The sequence below is a fragment of the Micromys minutus genome (assembly GCF_963924665.1).
Source record: "Micromys minutus genome assembly, chromosome: 25".
NCBI lineage: Eukaryota > Metazoa > Chordata > Mammalia > Rodentia > Muridae > Micromys > Micromys minutus.
In genome coordinates, this window is record NC_137960.1 from 10,435,428 (window position 1) to 10,452,916 (window position 17,489).

Genomic DNA, 17,489 nt, shown 5'->3' on the forward strand with positions numbered 1-17,489 from the left:
CCCCAGAGAGGAATGCTAGGTAGACTGTAGGCTGAGGTACTTGCTGCCACCAAGCCTTTTCTGGCTACTTGATGAGCAGTGGTGATATCGCCTTCCCTTGTGGGCTGCTTTCTTGTATACCTAGAACATCCCTAATAGCACCTATGCCACCACCCACTAGGGAGGAGCCAGAGCCCAGCTTGGAGCTCCTCCTCTTTGTTGCCTCTGGGCCCACTGCTGGAAGCCAGCTGGCATCTCCTGTTTCTTGGGGTAGGAACCTCTGTGGCCACAGCCAGTAGGGGTAGAGCCAGAGCTAGTGCAGGGCCCTGTATCCCCCATTGCTGGGTTCATTGCCCATCAAACATGGGTATCAACCTAGCTGTACCTGTCACCTTACTGAGGTGTTCCATTATTTGTGATAAGACAGTTGCATAAAAAAAGAGCTCAAAACCAAGTGACTTTCTCTTCCTTCTTCTTAACTGTAGGAAAAACTGAGGAGTCCTTGGAGAGCACAGAGGTCTTCCGGGTTGTAGAACAAAGCATCCAGAAGCCTGTGGCAGACTCGTCAGCTTCTGCTTACATCCCCAGCAAGCCCCCAGTGTCCACACCTCCTTTGTGGGATGGGAAGAAGAGGGGTGACCCCCTAGGGGAGCCAGTGGCTTTTCCTCAGGGACTGCCAGCAGGTGCTGAGGAGCAGCGCCAGTTCCTTACAGAGCAATGCATCGCTTCCTTCTGCCTGTGCTTGAGCCGCTTCCCACAGCACTACAAGAGCCTCTACCGGCTGGCCTTTCTCTACACCTACAGCAAGACTCACCAGGTAAGAAGGGCCCTGGAGGGGGTTGGGTATGACGATGGCTGCTCCATCCTGACAGGTGTACTGGAAGGCTGACAGGCAGGACTTTGGGGTCAGGACTTGGATAACTCATCTGGAAGAGGTGGGGAGCAGAGCCGCAGAGCCAGAGCCAGTCCACAGTGTGGTCCAGTGTTCCCTGGAATAGAGGCCTCTTTGATGTCACCTCCCTGGGCTCGTGGCTACAGCTGCCAGATCCATCTTTGAAGCCCCTGCTTCCCAGATGTTGGATGATGACAGCCTCCCTCAGCTCTTTTGGAAATCAACAGCTGTGCCCTAGTTGTCAATGCTCCCAGGGGCTTTCCAGTCAGACCCTTTCTTCTGGCTTTACATATTGGTGGAAAGACCAGAGTGACCTTTTCCCTAAGTCATTCCTCATTCAGGAGGTGACAGGGAGAGGTCCCGGCCCCTGGTGCCCTTTCCTTCAGAAGTATACTCTAAGGGGGTGGCAGATTAAAAATACACACGGGTACAAGCAGAGCAGCTCTGTGGTGACCAGTACAACAGAGGCTAGCAGGGTGCAGGGCAGGAGTGTGCCGCTGCAGCTCTGAAGGCCAGAATCTAGTGTGAGGGGCAACAGGTCAGGCTTGAGGGAGGAAAGACAGAAAGACAGTGCCAACAGCCCAGCAGAGGGCTTGTGGTGAGGGCCAGGAAGAACCAGCAGAACCATTCGAGTAGGGTGGTTTTTAAGGTGTAGCTGTGAGGCCTGCCTTTATATGACTCTCCTGATTAATTGCTGCCCCTGTTCTGGGCCCCACCACATTCTAGATGTTTGAAGAACCAAGTAGATTACTTGTCCAGAGAAACAGACCCTGGCTTGGCACTGGTTATTCCTTGTCCCTGCAGTGGCTGGCGTATTCATGTAGCTTAGACAATTTTCTAAGAGCACAGTGGGTGAAATCAGCCTCAGCAGACCTGGGAAGGGAGAAGATTATTACTGTCAGTCTCTGTAAATCAAACAACAGCAGACTGGCTTGCCTAGCTGCCCTTGGCCGTTGCTGCTGACCCCATTCAGAAATGCTGGGCTAGCTCACTACCTGACCCACTTTCAGCAATGGACCTCAACCTCTATGCAGCAGACTTCTGTACACAGGGTTCTAGGTATAGTTAAATTCCAACCCAGTACATGTGTTCACTGCACATCTTCACCACTTTAGTCACTTCCGGTCACCTTTTCCTCTGAGGAGCAGCAGAGCTTGAGTTCAGAGCCTGTCAATAATCGTCCCCTCCATAGTCCTCTCACTGCTGGCCAGCTTGCCAGCCATGCTCCACTCAGACAGCTCCTGTTCTCACATGCCTTCCCTAGCAAAGGTTAAGACGAAATCTGGGGTGCAAAATGGCTGGTGTGGATTTTTACCCAGGGAAGGGAGGAAGAAGAGGGTGCAGGTGGGTAGAAAGAGTTTGAGTTGTTATATAGGCTTTTCTGTCCAAAAGGAAAGGAGAGAGGAAAGGGGCGGGGGGGACACATAAAAGGGTGGGGGCAGAGAAAACTCTAAATCCATACTCTAAATTTAAAAACTCTCTCAGGCTGATACTACTACTGACTTCTGTGGACCAATAATGTTAATTTAGGGGTTTGGTTGTAGGCCTTAGTACTTTGCATCTGGGGACCTGGGCTTCTAATTTACTAGGTCTGAGTGGTGGAACCAAGTATGAGCAAGGCCCCATGGTTTTGACCAGGACTCAGTTAGCTCCACTGTCCTCCGCTGTTAAGTGTGTCCTGCTCTGTGTGATGCTCTCTCTTGTATTCTTCCCATGATTGCCCCTGGGTCATTTGGTCGTCCTGTAGTGGATCAACAGACTGAGCCAGTCTACCCAGCCATGCCCATTAGTTTCTGCTGGCTCTTTTCTTAGCCATATTCTAGATTGGGTTCTTGATCTGTGGAAATGGAATGCTGGCCATGGTTCTGAGAGATTTCCTCTGGGGAAGACTCTTCTCAATGTTAGACTTCCTGTGGAGACTGCACTGTTGAAAGCCAGGTGTACATTGAATGCTTCTAGCATGCCAGGTATGCTCTGGACCCTGACCATGTCCCTGGGCTGCCCCTACTCTTAGCTTTTGTGAGCTTCGTCAAAAGGCTTTGCTGAACACCAGTTGCCATCTACAACCTGAGCGACAGATTAGCACCAGGCTCTCCTGAGTGTTTGAATTAATACCTTCCTGCTGCTGAGGGCATAACCTCTATTAGAGGGTGAGTCTCAGGCGCCAGCTCTGCTGGTTCTTCAGTGATGGAACATTGTAGCTGACAAATTCAGAGACTCTTTCCACACATAGCTGTTTGGTAACAAACACTTTCCAATGTAGATTTGACAGCAGACCCTCACCCTTCTATGCTTTTAAATCTTACTTATTATAGGCTTAGTTGTCACATTTTTCTGTTGCTGCTTTGTGACTCAGCGGCCTACTGGCCTGTCAGGTGTCTGTCTGTCTACTGGCCTGTCAGGTGTCTGTCTGTCTACTGGCCTGTCAGGTGTCTGTCTACCTTGGGATCCATCAGGCAGAGCTTTCCCGGGGTGTACAGTTAACTGCTGCTGACCCCTTAGGTCTTTCACATGTCTCTCCAGGTACAGTCATTGCCTCACTATGTTTGGAAGGAGTCCCCCTAGGTACAGACCAAGCCCTGTGGCTGGGCACTCTTGGAGGCTCAGGGCTGTTTTGTTGAAGGAGACTGGTGGTGATAAACAGAATTATCCTGATAATGGGGGTGGGTGGACCATGGCTTTCCTTTCTGGTTAGCCAGACCCATCTCCCTTATTTACATTTCTGTAGCTCCTGCCCACCCACACCCTGCAACAGAGTTACTAAGGGCTAGGTCTCCTGAGAGGTCCTTGATGCCTATGTGTGACTGTCCTCCCACTCAAGGCTGATTTTGCTATATGGGGACGATAAGGGAAAGCTTCTGTTGAGCTACACCAGGGGCCAGAGAGCTTAAACCCTTAAGCCCTTTGCAAATACCCTCAGACCTCAGGTTGGGATCATCGCAGACAGCCACAATGGTTCACTGGGGTCTTCACTACGACTGGCATGCACTGTCACCAGTGGCTTCTCCCAGCCTCTCTTCATGGACTCCTTCATGGCTTCAGAACTAGAACAGCAAATATGAGCAAGTTCCACTGCTCACAAAGACAGTGAGGCTCTCCTCTGAACAGCTTCTATGTGTTTGATCCTGAGGAACTGCTTGAATCTAAGTACATTTTCCAAAAGCCTTTACCTCAATGCTACTGGTCTATTCTGAATCACAGCTGATTCTTCAGCCCTAGCTGACCAGTATCAATTGTCCCAGCACAGCAAGGGTTTCACTTTAGTGGTCCTGTCTCCTGTTAGCACAGCTGATCAGAAGCACATACTCTGACTACAACAATATCACACAGAGCAGTAGAGTCTTTGCTTCCTTGTATACCGTCACAAGCCTGGCCTGCATCATGTGCATTGCTCTCAACATTGTGTTCCAGGAGCTCACAGTGCAGCCCACAGAGCTCTGAGCACACAACGTTTCTAGCCCTACGTTTCAGACTCTTCCATAATCCTCCCCAAAACGGCCAGGTCTGCCACAGCAACTCTGCTCCGGTATTAATTTCTGTCTTACTGGGGTTTAGTTAAGTCTACAACTCTTAGGTCAGAACAGGAACTGACAGAAGCCATGGTGGACCCTGTGTCTAGTGATAACACTGCACAATGAGCTGGGCCCTCCCACAGACTTACCTACAGGCAATCTAATGAAGGCATTTTCTCAACTGGTTTTTCTTCCTAAATAACCTTAGCTTGTGTCCGTTGGGGAGTGAGGAAGGGAGAGACTGTCCAGATTTGATTGTTTTTTCAACATGGCAATCTTTTGGGATGATTTGGACTGGAGAACAGGGTCTCACCCTATAGCTCAGTATGGCCTGGAGTTAATTACATAAGTTCTTATAAGAAGCCTGTAGCTCAGGCTAGCCTCAAACTTGACCAGCCTCCTACCTCAGCCTTCCTAGTGCTGAGATTCCAACGCTCCTTGCTTAACTTTGGACTCTTGAATGTGCATTCAAGTCTGTCTACCTTCTGGTTTGAAGAGTCCTTTGAACCTTTGGGGACCAGAGGAAGTGAGAGATGTGCCCCAGGAAGGCTGCTGCTTTTCCAGTTCTTACTCCCAAAAAAGATAGAGACATACAAGTCTGCAGGGCTTTGAACAGCAGCATCTGTTACAAACAAGATTCTTTAAGTTCGGAAAATTGAATATTCTAGCAGCTCATGAAGTCAAGGAGGAAATAAACTGGATACAGGAATGGAAAGGGCAGTATTGCTATTTAGACAGAAGAGTCAGAGAAAACCTTTCAACCAAAGCTGTGAATCAAGCAGCAGAGTCCTGAGACCCATGAGGAAGTCAACAGGAAGAGGCTTCCAGGTGGGTGGTACAGTTGCACGCCCTCCTGGAGATCAGATTGGGCCTGGCAGAAACTGATGGGCAGGGAGAACTGAAGAGGATAGATCACAGGCTCAGTGGAGCCTAGTCAGGCAGTGGAAGTTTTCAGGACATTGTTGCAAGTGAGGTTAAATTGGTTGTAGTGGGGTATGGGGGGCAGGGCTTAGGGTGGGAGAGACAGGAAGTAGCAGTTGCCCTTTGGAGACTTAGTAGGTTGCAAGCACCACTCCTTGAAGGGACTTGAATAGAGAGGAGGAACAGACCATGAGGGAGGAGTAAGGCATTACTGTCCATATCATTCCCCAGAGGCTGGTGACCTCATGGCTGGCCTGGCCTCTAAGGGCCTATGCTTGGTGACCCCACAGGGCACAGAGTCAAGGAGAATATCTCCTCCATTGAATAATTTCTCCAGGAATAATGGAAGGATTGGCTCCCCCACCCTCCACCCCCTTCTCAGAGATAGGCTTCTGCTAGGGAGCCAGAGTTCCCTGGAACTCATGATCCTCTTGCCTCAGCCTTTGTGTGCTGGACTGACAGGTTCCAGGTTTGCGCTCCTCTGACACTGGGCGATGCCTGTTGTCCTTGCACATAACACGTTCTTCGGCTCTGCGTCTGCTTTCATGCACAGAGGTCCTTAATTATGGCATTAATGACCACACCGCGCTTTCTTGGTGAACGGGGCACACTTTATCTCACAGTTCTTTATTACTTTTAAAAGTATTTAAAAGGTCAAAATTGACTTTAAGTCTGCCTGGCCTAGGATTTGGCCACATTCTTGTCCTGTGACCTCACTCCCAGGAAGTTCTTGATGAGTATAGAGCAGTGGTTCTCAACCTGTGGGTTGCAACCCCTTTGGAAATCACATATCATATTTAGTTACAATTCATAACAAAGTAACAAAATTGCAATTATGAAGTAGCAATGAAATAATTTTGTTTGGCAGTCACCACAATATGGGGAAGGGTACTGTACTGAAGGGTCACAGCGTTAGGAAGATTGAGATCTACTGATCTAGAGGGAGAGATCCTTTATTAAGGTGACTTCAGACAGATATGCCCTAGCTTTGTGACTGTCCCTACCTGCAGCATCCCTCACCAGCTGGAGGCAGCCATTCCAGCTCTAGCTCCTTCCCTGGCCCATGGAGCCTGGTCCTTCAAGGGCTCCTGCTAGTCCAAATGCTTAGGAGGCAGAGCAGGTTGCTTCCTCAGGCTGCAGAGGGCATTCTCCAATGAAGATCTCTACCAGCTCTGATGTCTTCATGTGTCCTAGAACCCATGAATTACTTCTAAGCCAACACCTAAGGTACATTCAGGTGAAGTGTTGAGTCCAGCTGAGGATCATAGCTGCCCTCCTGGAAACTCACACACTGAGCAGCTAGTCACCATGTACAGTTCAAGTGGTATTACTTCCACAACTCTGCCAGCCATCTTTACTTATAGGCTGATACGGGCACTGGCATCTACGATCCCAGCTTTTTTGTGGGACCACTGCCACTGGTGTTCTGACCAGTGAAAGAGACACAGGCACAGGACATCGTGTAGGTCATCCTCACAGCAGTGGTGTGTGGTGTCTGAGGCCAGGGCTCCCTTACAGCCCTGGTCAACATTCAGGTACCCAGGTCGAGTAATTCTCAACTGGTACTGCTAAGCTTCCACTGTGTGTGCAGGTTAGAAGGTACAGGTAGGGATGTAGGCTGCCCCACCCACGGCTTCACTTCCTATGCAGGAGGGGAGTTTAAGGGTCCTGGTAAAGGCGGCAGCCAGCCTGGTGTATACTGTATTGGAGTGATAGAACTTTGGAACAAATTAGCAGACAAACTTAGCAATTGAGGTCAGTCCAAGAATATAAGACTGTCTGGCTTGACTAGTACTGGTCTTGTGGGTAGCTGAGGCAGCTACCTCAGCTTCTTCTTGCTTTCAGACTATACCGGAGTCTGCCAGTTCTTTATTCTGGGCACGTGAGGAGCCTCCCTCCCTCCAGTTTCTGTCTCTTCCTTCCATTACACCTTAGACTGTTGAGTTGGCTGAGGCACAGTGCCTTCCATTTTCTGAAAGCCCAAAATCTACTTGTCTGCCTTTCCTTCTCACAGACAGCTGCCTATTCCTGGTTCTGGGAACTTAGGCAAGCTTGAAAACTTTCCTTGGCTTCAGTTTTCTTGTAGAGTGGGAAATCTGTACCTCAGAAGGAGTTAGAATGCTGTGCTCACTCTGGTGACGTTCTCACCCACTCTAATCTTGAGAGTACCACACTAGAACTGCAGGAAAGAAAGAGGCCCAACAAGAGATGGCTCAGTAGTTAAGAGCACTGACTGTTCTTCTAGAAGTCCTGAGTTCAATTCCCAGCAACCACATGGTAGCTCACAACCATCTGTATTGGAATCTGATGCCCTTCTTCTGGTGTGTCTGAAAACAGCTACAGTGTACTTATATACAATAAACAAATCTTTTTTAAAAAAGAAGGAGGCCCAACAAGAGCCTACCAGTCTCCAGCCCTTGTCCCACGTACTAGCCAAATCCCCTGACAGTTTCCTGAGCCCCTTGAGCTCCCATCTGGGCCTCAGGTGTAGATTAGCTGAGTGTTCCCGGGATCCTCTATATATTTTGTGCTTAGCCATCAGTCTGAGTTCATGCCTGTCTTTGGCAACCTCAGCAACTGGAGAATGTGCTTTCCACTGGAGCGCAGAGACCAATCCAAGTTGAGTTTGGCAGCCAGTGTTTTCTGCATTCTTTGCACACATTGGGAAACTTCTCTTGCTGCCCCTTTATGAGTCAGGAAGGAGTGGGGATCCTCCTACAGCCACAGAGGCAAGCAGCCCTAGCAAGGCAGCAACTTCCTCCCCTCCCCCTACCAGCACTACTCTCTCCCATCCCCAGCCAAAAGGATGTCTACTCACCTTGGTTTTCTTAAGGAAGTGGGGCCACTGTGAAGATACTTCTTGAGACATAGTCTGTCTCCTTCCCATCTCAAACTGTTACTACTTTCTCAGGTCATCGGGCCAACAAGTCCCTAGATGTCATGGTGCTGTGGTAACCTTTTCCAAACCTGTGCAGCACTGAGCTGGTCTGTGTCCTGGGTCTTCTGGGGTTGACTTACCTCAGGGAGAGTCTCCACAGGCTGTGCACAGAGTGCTTCTCTTGCTTCACAGGGGGCCAAACCTCACTCTTCTGTTAACAAGCTGGACTCCTGCCATAGTTCATCCCCCAGGCCTAGAACAGTCTGGTGCAAGCCCTAGCCTGGGTGTCACCTGCTTCACTGACCTCAGACAAGGTCACAGGTCTTCTCCGGGCCCTGCGGAAGTCAGGTAGAGCACTGGAGGAAATTGAATTGCAAATGGGGGTTGGATATGGCTCAGGCTTAGAATTCCAGACTTTATGACCAAGGTCCTGGGTTTAACTCCCAGCCCTGCAAAATTAAGTTACTGTTTTAAGGGGAAGGGGGAAAAAAAAAAACAGAGCCAGGAATGGTAGTACATGTCTGTAATGCCAGGGCTTGCTTGGTGGATATCAGCAAGAGGATGGGGAGTTTAGGCCAGCCTTGGTAGCTTAATGACTTTCTCAAAGTTATGGGGAGAAAATGGTTTGGGCTATACCTCGGGAAGACTAAAGGCTGAGCTATACCTCAGGGGTAGAGAAGGGACTGGGCTATACCTCAGGGCTAGAATGCTTACCTGCTGTGTGCAAGCCCTCCCCAGTACTGCACAGAAACAAAACTTCTGAGACGCCACAAGTGCTTTCCTGTCCTGTGCTCCTTCTCGTTCTCTGAATGTCTAACCATGACTGGTTGGACCAGGCATGAGGACTAACCACCTGGCCTAAGCATCTCCCCGAGAAGAACCTGACTGAATTGTCACTATGACCCAGGCTTCATGACTGAGCATTGCTGTGTGTGCCTGGAGCTTCATTCCTAGACTCCTGTATCCCTCACAGCTTTGATGGGTGAGCTAGGCTACTCTTGGGTTTTATTCCTTCCCTTTGAATATGCTCTGCTTCTTGTGGCTACCTCTTCCTCTTTAAGCTTGATGGAGCAGAGTAATGACAGTATGAGCTATGGAAGGAAAGGAAGGGTGAAGGGACTATGGACCCGAAGGCGCTTTCCTTCTACCTCTCCCTTTCAGGAGCCTACAACAAGTAGCAGCAAGAAACCCCATTGCTAAGAGAGCCTGGGGCCCAAACACTGACTAAAGCCCAGGCCGCAGGCCACTCTACCACAGTGTATAGTGAGGATTCCTGGTACAGGAGGAGGGTTTGCATTCGGGGCAAGTAGAGGTTCCTAGTAACTAAATGTGGGTACTGAGTTTACACTGTAGTTTTTCAGGGTTGGGCAATGTGAGGGGTCTCTATGCCCACTGCTGTATGTAATCTGAGGCCACATTCCTAAGTCAGCGATCATGAACAACAACCAAAATCACTTCCAAAAACACATCCCGCAATGCAGTCCTCAGAGCTCTCGTTCAGAGCCTCCTGGAGCAGGAGGGTCAATGTCTGCAGAGCTTCTGTTCACCACCATGTTTGCCAGTGCAGCCATGAAGGGGCCACCTGCCTTCCCACGGGCACCCTGAGCAGCCCACACACTCACTTCCAACCTACTTCTTGTTTCCCCAGAACCTCCAGTGGGCCCGTGATGTGTTGCTAGGCAGCAGTATCCCATGGCAACAACTGCAGCACATGCCGGCACAGGGGCTCTTCTGCGAGAGGAACAAGACCAATTTCTTCAACGTGAGTACTTGCCTTGTTGATTTCTGAGGCTGCTTGCTGCGGTGAGTCTCACTAGAGACGCACGCTGGTCAGGCATTTGTATCACCCTCATCAGAGGGCAGACGGGCATACTGGCGAGAATTCAAAACCGATAAGGGGCTGTGATTCTAGCAAGTCACTACTTCCTCTGGCACTAGGGAGAGGCATGGTGAGTGCTGTGTGTCCTCTGGAGCCCTGGGTGTTCAGGGGCCATATGAGCAAGCAGAGGACTTGAGGCTCAGAACTCTGGAACAGACCCATCTCCGTGTGCGTAAGGTCGTGGGCACCAAGAAGCTTCTCACTAAGGCTAACTCTCCCCCTGCTTGAAAACTAAGTTTCCAACTAGCCTTGCCATTCTATGTGAGGGGAGAACAGCCTTCGTGGATGAGACATCGTCCACCTTCTAGGGCTGCTCTTGTCCGCCTTCTAAAAGCATTTGCCTTCCTCAGCAGCTGCCAGCTCAGCTTTTCCACATGTGTTCTGCCCAGCCCAGGACAGAGGGCCTCCTCTCTACCTCTAGTCTAGTTCTGCTCCATCCTCTGCACCCTTGAGCCTGGCTGGCTCCCACCTGTGTGGTCTTGGCATGTCACACGACCCTCTGAGCTTTGGTTTCCTTTCTATTTACCATGATTTCTTGATATTCGAAGCGAAATGTAAGGACAGGGTTTGCCTACAAAGGTACTGACTGGCAGGGGGACTGGCAGAGCCATCTATTTAAGGGTCCTCACTGAGAGCTAGCAAGTGGTAGGAGTGCCCAGTTCTATGGCTCGTCCTGCCTGGGGCACTGTAGTCTACAACACTGTACTTACTGTCTCTCTGAATTGTTTATGAGCAGGTAGAGGTGTCATTGTAATCAGACTTCATGGTACTAACAAGTTTGCTGTGAGGAAGAGCGCCCACATACCCCTTTGCCCAGCCCATAGCCCCACTCCACACCAGGGATGATGGTTCTTTGTTTCATGTATGTCCTTCCAGAAGACCTTTTAGAAGTCAGTGTGCTGTCTGTACATGGGGAATAGAAGCACATGCAATCCTCCAGTTCTGCCCTTAGGTTTTCTCTCTCTTTCTAAATTTGTCTTCTCCCTAATAGCATCTCTGTATTAGAGAGTGTTCTTCCTATTTATCATTTATTATAGTGCTGATGATCAAAACCAGGGCTGTGCTTAGGCTAAACTGGTGCTGTACCCCTGGCCTCCATCTTGCGATCCTGCTACCGCAGCCCGAGTGCTGGGCTTGTCGCTGAGCTCTGTTGTCTCCAGCCCATGCCTTCTGGGTTTTCGAAAGTCAGGGCCTCTAGCTCAGGCTGCTCTCAGACTCACTGAGTACACACAGATGCTCCTGCCTCAACCTCCCCAAATGCTGGGATTCTGGGCATGCGCTGTCATGCCTGCCGTTGATCATTCTTTTTATAACTGTGCGGCATCATCACCAACCAGCAGATGTTAGGTTACCCCAGCCTCTGTATTACACACAGCACTCCAGATACTTCTCAGTGTGCATTTGTGGGGGAGCCCACTTAGAAGATAAAGCTCAGAATTAGATTCCTGCCTGGGTTAAAATATTTGTGGTACTTTAAAAATATCAGTAGATACCATTCAGAGGTCTTCCCACACCCCTGCCTTTACACACTCAGATCTGCCCATACCCCACCCTTACACACTCAGATCTGCCCACACCCCACCCTTACACACTCAGAACTGCCCACACCCCACCCTTACACACATGCTCTTTTTCTCAAGACTTCCTCAGTTCATCAGTGTTGGACCTTTTAGTTTTAAAGTATTTGTGTGTAGTGGGGACATGTATGGGGACACATGCTATAGCATGCATGCTGTGGCTTGTGAATATAAGTCAGAGGTCAGCTCTGTGGAGCCAGTTCTTTGCTTCCTCCTTTGTGCTGGGTTCTGGGGACCAAGCTCAGGTTGCTAAGCTTATACAGCCAGTGCTGTCTTTGTAGCCATCTTGATGGCTCTAATTCTGGGTTGGGATTGGGGAACAGAGTTGGTACATAGTTCATTCAGTCTGGCCTCAAACTCGTGATTCTTTCACTTCAGCTTTTGAAGTGAATATTTGCTTTTTTAGTCAGGGGCGGGGGGCGGGTTAGGGAGACCTCTTACCACGCTTCATTCCTGAGAGTGAGATTCTGTATTTGTCCAGTTTATTTTCTCTGTAGTGCTGGGCATTGAACCTAGGACTCACACGTGCAGGGAAGCACATTACCACCATCCGTGTCTCTGGTCCAACAGTTTTAGCTTTTAATACAGTTTCTGTTCATGTTCATTGTTCTACTGGATTACCAGTTCTTCTGTTATTATCTAGAAAAACACTATAATATTAATAAGTAGGTCCTTTTGCAAACCTGTTTTTCTGCAGGTGAGTTAGAAGCAAGCAAGGTATTTTGTTTTGAGCTCTTTGGTTACTCATTTTATAAAGTGGAGCTCTGTTACCTGACTTGAACATAACTAGGATTCCAAGTGTGATGTGTGCCAGTGACCTCTACTTGGAAGGCTGACAGGATTGTCTGGGCTAGGACTACATTGGGACACTCCATCTTAAACAGTGTCCTTCCCTGGTATCTCTCAGTGCCAACCCTCAGCTGCTTTCTATGATTCCTTAACCCTTCAGGTTTCACTCTACTAAAGCTGCTAGCTTTAAAAATGTAACTTTGGCCCAGTCTGCAGCACAGCTTTTGACCTTGAGGAATATTTCCCAGAAGACATCACCTCAGTGATTTTGGTCTCTTTTTAATCACAGGTGACTTTTCAGCCCCAGCTGACCAGTGTTGATTTTCTCAGTAAAGCAAAAGAGAGAACCAGTTCCTGAAAATTGTGCCCTGACCTCCACATATGTTTCCGAGCATGTGCACACCTATACATACATACATACATACATACATACATACATACATACATACATACATACATACATATACACACAGAAACACATACTCATTTACCTACCAAAAAAGAAAAAAAATTTTTTTAATGGGGGAGGGTCTCTCTTCCACGAGGCTGAGGCAGGAACAGGTCAGAGCTCCTGGGTTGGAGCTCTGAAGGAGGAGACTAACGCCTGCCTGAAGCTCCTTGTTTCCCTGCCCTTTTATACCCAGAACAACTCTAGTCCCTGTCCAAATGGAGGTGGAGTTCTTGGGCACTCCAGGTTGGGGCCCGGTTTGGCACTGTTAAACTTCCTTCTACAGGGTCTAGAGGAACCAGCAGAAGGCATGTAGCCATGGACTTGGGTAGGGGACAGGCTGAGGCTGGGCCTGCAAGCGAGTAAAAAGGCCCCTACGTAACCAGTGCCAGCCAGGGTCGTTTCAGAGTGGAGCAAGGAGCAGAGGCTGTCTTTGCCTGGAAAGAGGGGTTCAGGACAGCACATGCCAGATCAGGTGGCAGGTGATACTGGCTGGCTTGCCTATACTACGGGAGCTAGGGTGTTGTTTCTGAGTGCCCAAATGCTCCCTGCACTTTCTGTACAAGCATGTTCACCTCTGGGCGGGCAGGCAGGCCAGCAGGCCTTGCGTGGGCTGAAACCAAGCTGTTTTGTCCAGGGTGAGCATCTCTCCCTATCTTGTATTTGATTCTGAAGTGTTCCCATAGTAACAGAGCCAGAGATGGCTCTTTCATCTTCCCCAAAAATGTTTGCTTATTTTAGCAGACTGGGTCCCCCCCCCCCCCCCCCCGTGTTTTAACCCAGTTTCTAGTCTTTCTGAAAGAAGCAGAAGGTGTGGAGCAGACATGTTCCCACCCAAGGCATTGAGAAAAAACTTAGATTTGGGGTACAGGTAAGCTCAGCTCCTGTCCTTTCTACCCCTTTGGCTTCAAAAGGCCCAAAACTTCCCTGGAGTGGGATGATCCCACAGGTATGTTTATGAGTGTCCCCAACACTTAGAATTTAACACAACTCATCCTTAGGACTAGGGATTGACCTACATGGAGCCACAAGGTCTCTTGGGTCCCAAATGTCCTCCACTGATCCCAGAGGCCATAGCTGGTTTTTGAAGTGGGGATAGTGGACACCCTGACTTCCACATGCCTGAAGTCTTCTAGAAGCTTAAGGCTCACTTTGACTTCAGAACAGACTAAAACATATTTGTAACTGGGCCATGTATACCAGTCCCCTGCTATATGGCCTGGGCTGACAGTTGGTACTTAACGCTGCAGCTCTTGCTCACTCTCTTGGCTACAGCTATACCTTGCTCCACTGTCTGGCTTAAGCTACTGCTAGTCTGTTTTGCCCCTTTCCCAGATGTATGTTGTATACCATTATTCAGCATGCCTCACTGTGCAAGTCTCCAGGACAAATGCCTGGAGGCCAGGGAGCAATCCCTTTACATCTAATACTTTCATATATTGCCAAATGGCCCAGCAAGGGTCAGATTCTTCCCATTTATAGGGTGTGGTGAAGAATTTAGATTGTTTTCAGTCTGTTTTTAGATGACTGGGAAAGCTGAGCCCCTTCCCACACCGGAGGCTAGTTCCTTTTGTCTGCCCTCTGGGCCCTCTCACTCCTACTAGGCGGCCACCACCGAGGCCCAGGTGGGTCTTTTGTCCTGACTCTCAGGCTTAGGCCAGTGGAAGGGATGGGTATTGTGTGCTGTCTTTGTTTCTTTAGTGTCTGTGCTGTGTGTTTTTCCTAGTGCCTAGTCCCTTCAAAGCCTGGCTGTGGTTGAGAGAAAAGAAAGGGCCTCTGCTGATGGGACCAGAAGAGGGACTAGCCGGAGGTGGAGATGGGGGAAAGTTCTAAGACCCTCGCTGACCATTCTTGGCAGGGAATACTTGGTCTACTCAAACTTCCACCAGTTGGCTTTGTGGCCTTGGCGTCATCTTCCCGACCCATGGAACAGGTGCACTCCCTCCAGGCCACACTGCAGCAGGGCTCTCCTTCCGTAGAGCTATTATCTCGGTAGATGTCAGCAGTGTCAGGCAGGAAACAGTCTGTGGAACCCAGTGAACCTAAAAGAACATTACTGTTACACTCCTAGATTACTGTTGCATCTCCCCCGGCTCATTGCCTCATGACTGTGTGGTCTCAAAGGTCCCCCATCTTTGAGAATTCCTTGAGATGAGTAACTGCAGAGCAATAGTCCCAGACACGGGTATATCTTGGCTCAGGTGCCCTGGAATCCAGCTGTGGCCAGGCCTCATTTCCTGTTGGTAGATCCAGCTCCAGCACTGCCTCCTCTGGTCAGCGTCAGGTATACTCACTTGCTCCTGGCTTTCCTTCTGTCCCTGTCTTCAAAGATGCATCATGTTTGGTGGGGCTTACCCCCAACACCAGACTCAAGTTCAGGTTTGTTTGGGTAGATAACAGTGAAGCCCAATGTAAATTGGCATCAGCATCAGCAGTGAGATTGCTCTACCGTGTATACTGGTCTGAGCCAGGGAAGGTTGGGATAGGAATTCCCTGATTCATAATAGCTGATAGCTTCTTCCGGACAGTCCCACAGCCTCATCTTACCACCAGAAACAACTGTAACTGTTACTTATACCCTATTTGTTACTGTGCCCACACTTTGAGAAGCACATTGACCTGCTGTAAACATGCTATGTGCCAGATCCTAAGCCTGTCACCTAGTCAGCCAGCTTTCAGATCACTAAACAATCTACACGTTTCCAGGGATGCCAATAGGTAATGTGACTTGGCACAGGTACCATGCCTGGTCTGTGTAGATGGGGGGGCTCTGAGTCTTGGTTTATGTAGCACTAGAGCCCATGATTAGAGAGATCGGTAGCCTCACTCAAGTGAAGAGAGCCAGTAAGCTGCTTGTACCTTCACAGGACTTGGCCCAGCTGCTCCAAGCAGGAATGCTACCCATGGGGAAAGCGAATGGCAGCAAGGAGAAGGACATCAGATATCTAGGAAGTAAGGCTCGTTAGAGGCCAGTAGTTGTCTAGTGTTGAGCTCATCTGAATGTGGCTGGTTGGGCTGTGGCAGGGCTTTGTGGTAGCATTTCTATCTAGGCTCATCTAAGGGCTGGCACTCCCAAGGCTAAGGAAGTAGAGGAGGAGGCTGCTGCAGACTGCTGCATTTGTACCTCTCTGGCCCAGACTGCCTGATGGGGACTTAGTCCTACTGTCCCTGAAGGCATTTACCTTCTGTAAACATGATACCCTCTGCTGGGAAGTGGTGAGCACCTGTAAGGCCGCAGGCTGTGAAAACAGAAGCCCTTTTCTCTGTCTGCCCACAGGGCTTATAGAAGCCTGGCTTCTCCCTGTGGAACAGTGAGCTCAGGGCCCTTGGTTTTGGTTTGCCACAGGCAACTCCCCAGTTGGCCTAGCTGTACTGTGCTTCCTCGATAGAAGGTGAAGTGAAACACATAGGACCTGGGTGCCTCTTGCCACTCCTTGGGTCTTCTGCTTACAAAGCCCATGGACTCTCCACAGCCCCTTGCCATAGGTAGGGATTAACACCTAAACTGAGATTTAGGTTTTCTGGACTAAGTCAGTAGATAGTTCCAGAGACAGACTGATAGGATTAGGGGCAAGGAAATAAAGGTGGAGAATACAGGAAGGCAAAGGAATAGACTCTAGGGTACAGCAGGCTTGTTCCAGAGGACAGACCCCAGGACACCACTGAGGAGGCAGAAGTAGTCCTCGGGGAAGATGCCCGTGGGAGTCCATGGTTAGGAGAATGCTGTCTGTTAACACCAACCCAGAGTTGCCTCATCTGAAACAAGAATCTCTGGTTCTCAAAAGACATTGTCTCCCATTGGTTGTGGTTTCTTCTCTTTCCCATGGCAGCCTGTCACTGAAGACAGTAGGCATAAGGATCCCTGGCTGTGAGAAAACTGGCCGGCTTCTCTAGTCTTCACCCTTCCTGGTGGCTGCCACTCTTACAGGTCACTTAGCCTGATTCAGCTGCTGCATCATGAGCATGGCCCAAGGTGTGCAGCGGGAACTTAACTGCCACTGAAGCAAGAGTGGCCAGTTGCATCCCAGTGGGGACGGGGGAAGCAGGGTCAATTTTCATTCAGTTGAGGAAATGTGAGTTTCTTGGCTGTAGTTGGAATTGCTGCAATCCTGCTATTTTTAGCATTGCTGAGATGATCCATGGGCCAATTGCTCAAGCAAAGTAAACAAAAGAAACACTTGAAGTTCTCCAGGGAGAAGAGGTCCTGTTCTTGAGAATCTTAAAGGGTTAGCATGGACCCAGAGCCTGCACCAACCTCTCAGTCTTCTCATACCCGGAGCTGCTGAACTTTCTGGAACCTCACAGCTCAGACCGGGTTAGCTCAGGCTTTAGACTGGGCCTCTCCCTGGGCATCAAGTAGAAAGAAGCAGTGAGTCTCCTAACCTGCAAGGGGAAGCACACTGTGGGGAAACCAGGATAAGACAGCGGTAGGGCTGTTGCTTAGTGCACCCAGGCCCAGGTTGTGATGTTGCCAAGCCAGGCTGCTGCAGTCATGGTTCTAATTTAAAGCAACAGAAATCTAATGTAAGCAGCTTTCAGGATGTCTTCCTGTGGTGTGCATTCTTTTCTGACCACCAGAGGCAGTTGTTGCCTAGAGGTACTGAGTATTGCGCC

General features: G+C 49.5%; 1 protein-coding gene across 1 annotated transcript in view; it reads left to right on the forward strand.

Moving 5' to 3' along the window:
- The window catches only part of CABIN1 (calcineurin binding protein 1), a 110,976-nt gene that overhangs the window by 65,333 nt on the left and 28,154 nt on the right, over positions 1-17,489 (forward strand). Inside the window, exons 28-29 of the mRNA XM_080937664.1 lie at positions 465-796; positions 9,831-9,944. Coding sequence (XP_080793790.1) covers positions 465-796; positions 9,831-9,944 — 446 coding nt within the window. The remainder of the gene's footprint in view (positions 1-464; positions 797-9,830; positions 9,945-17,489) is intronic.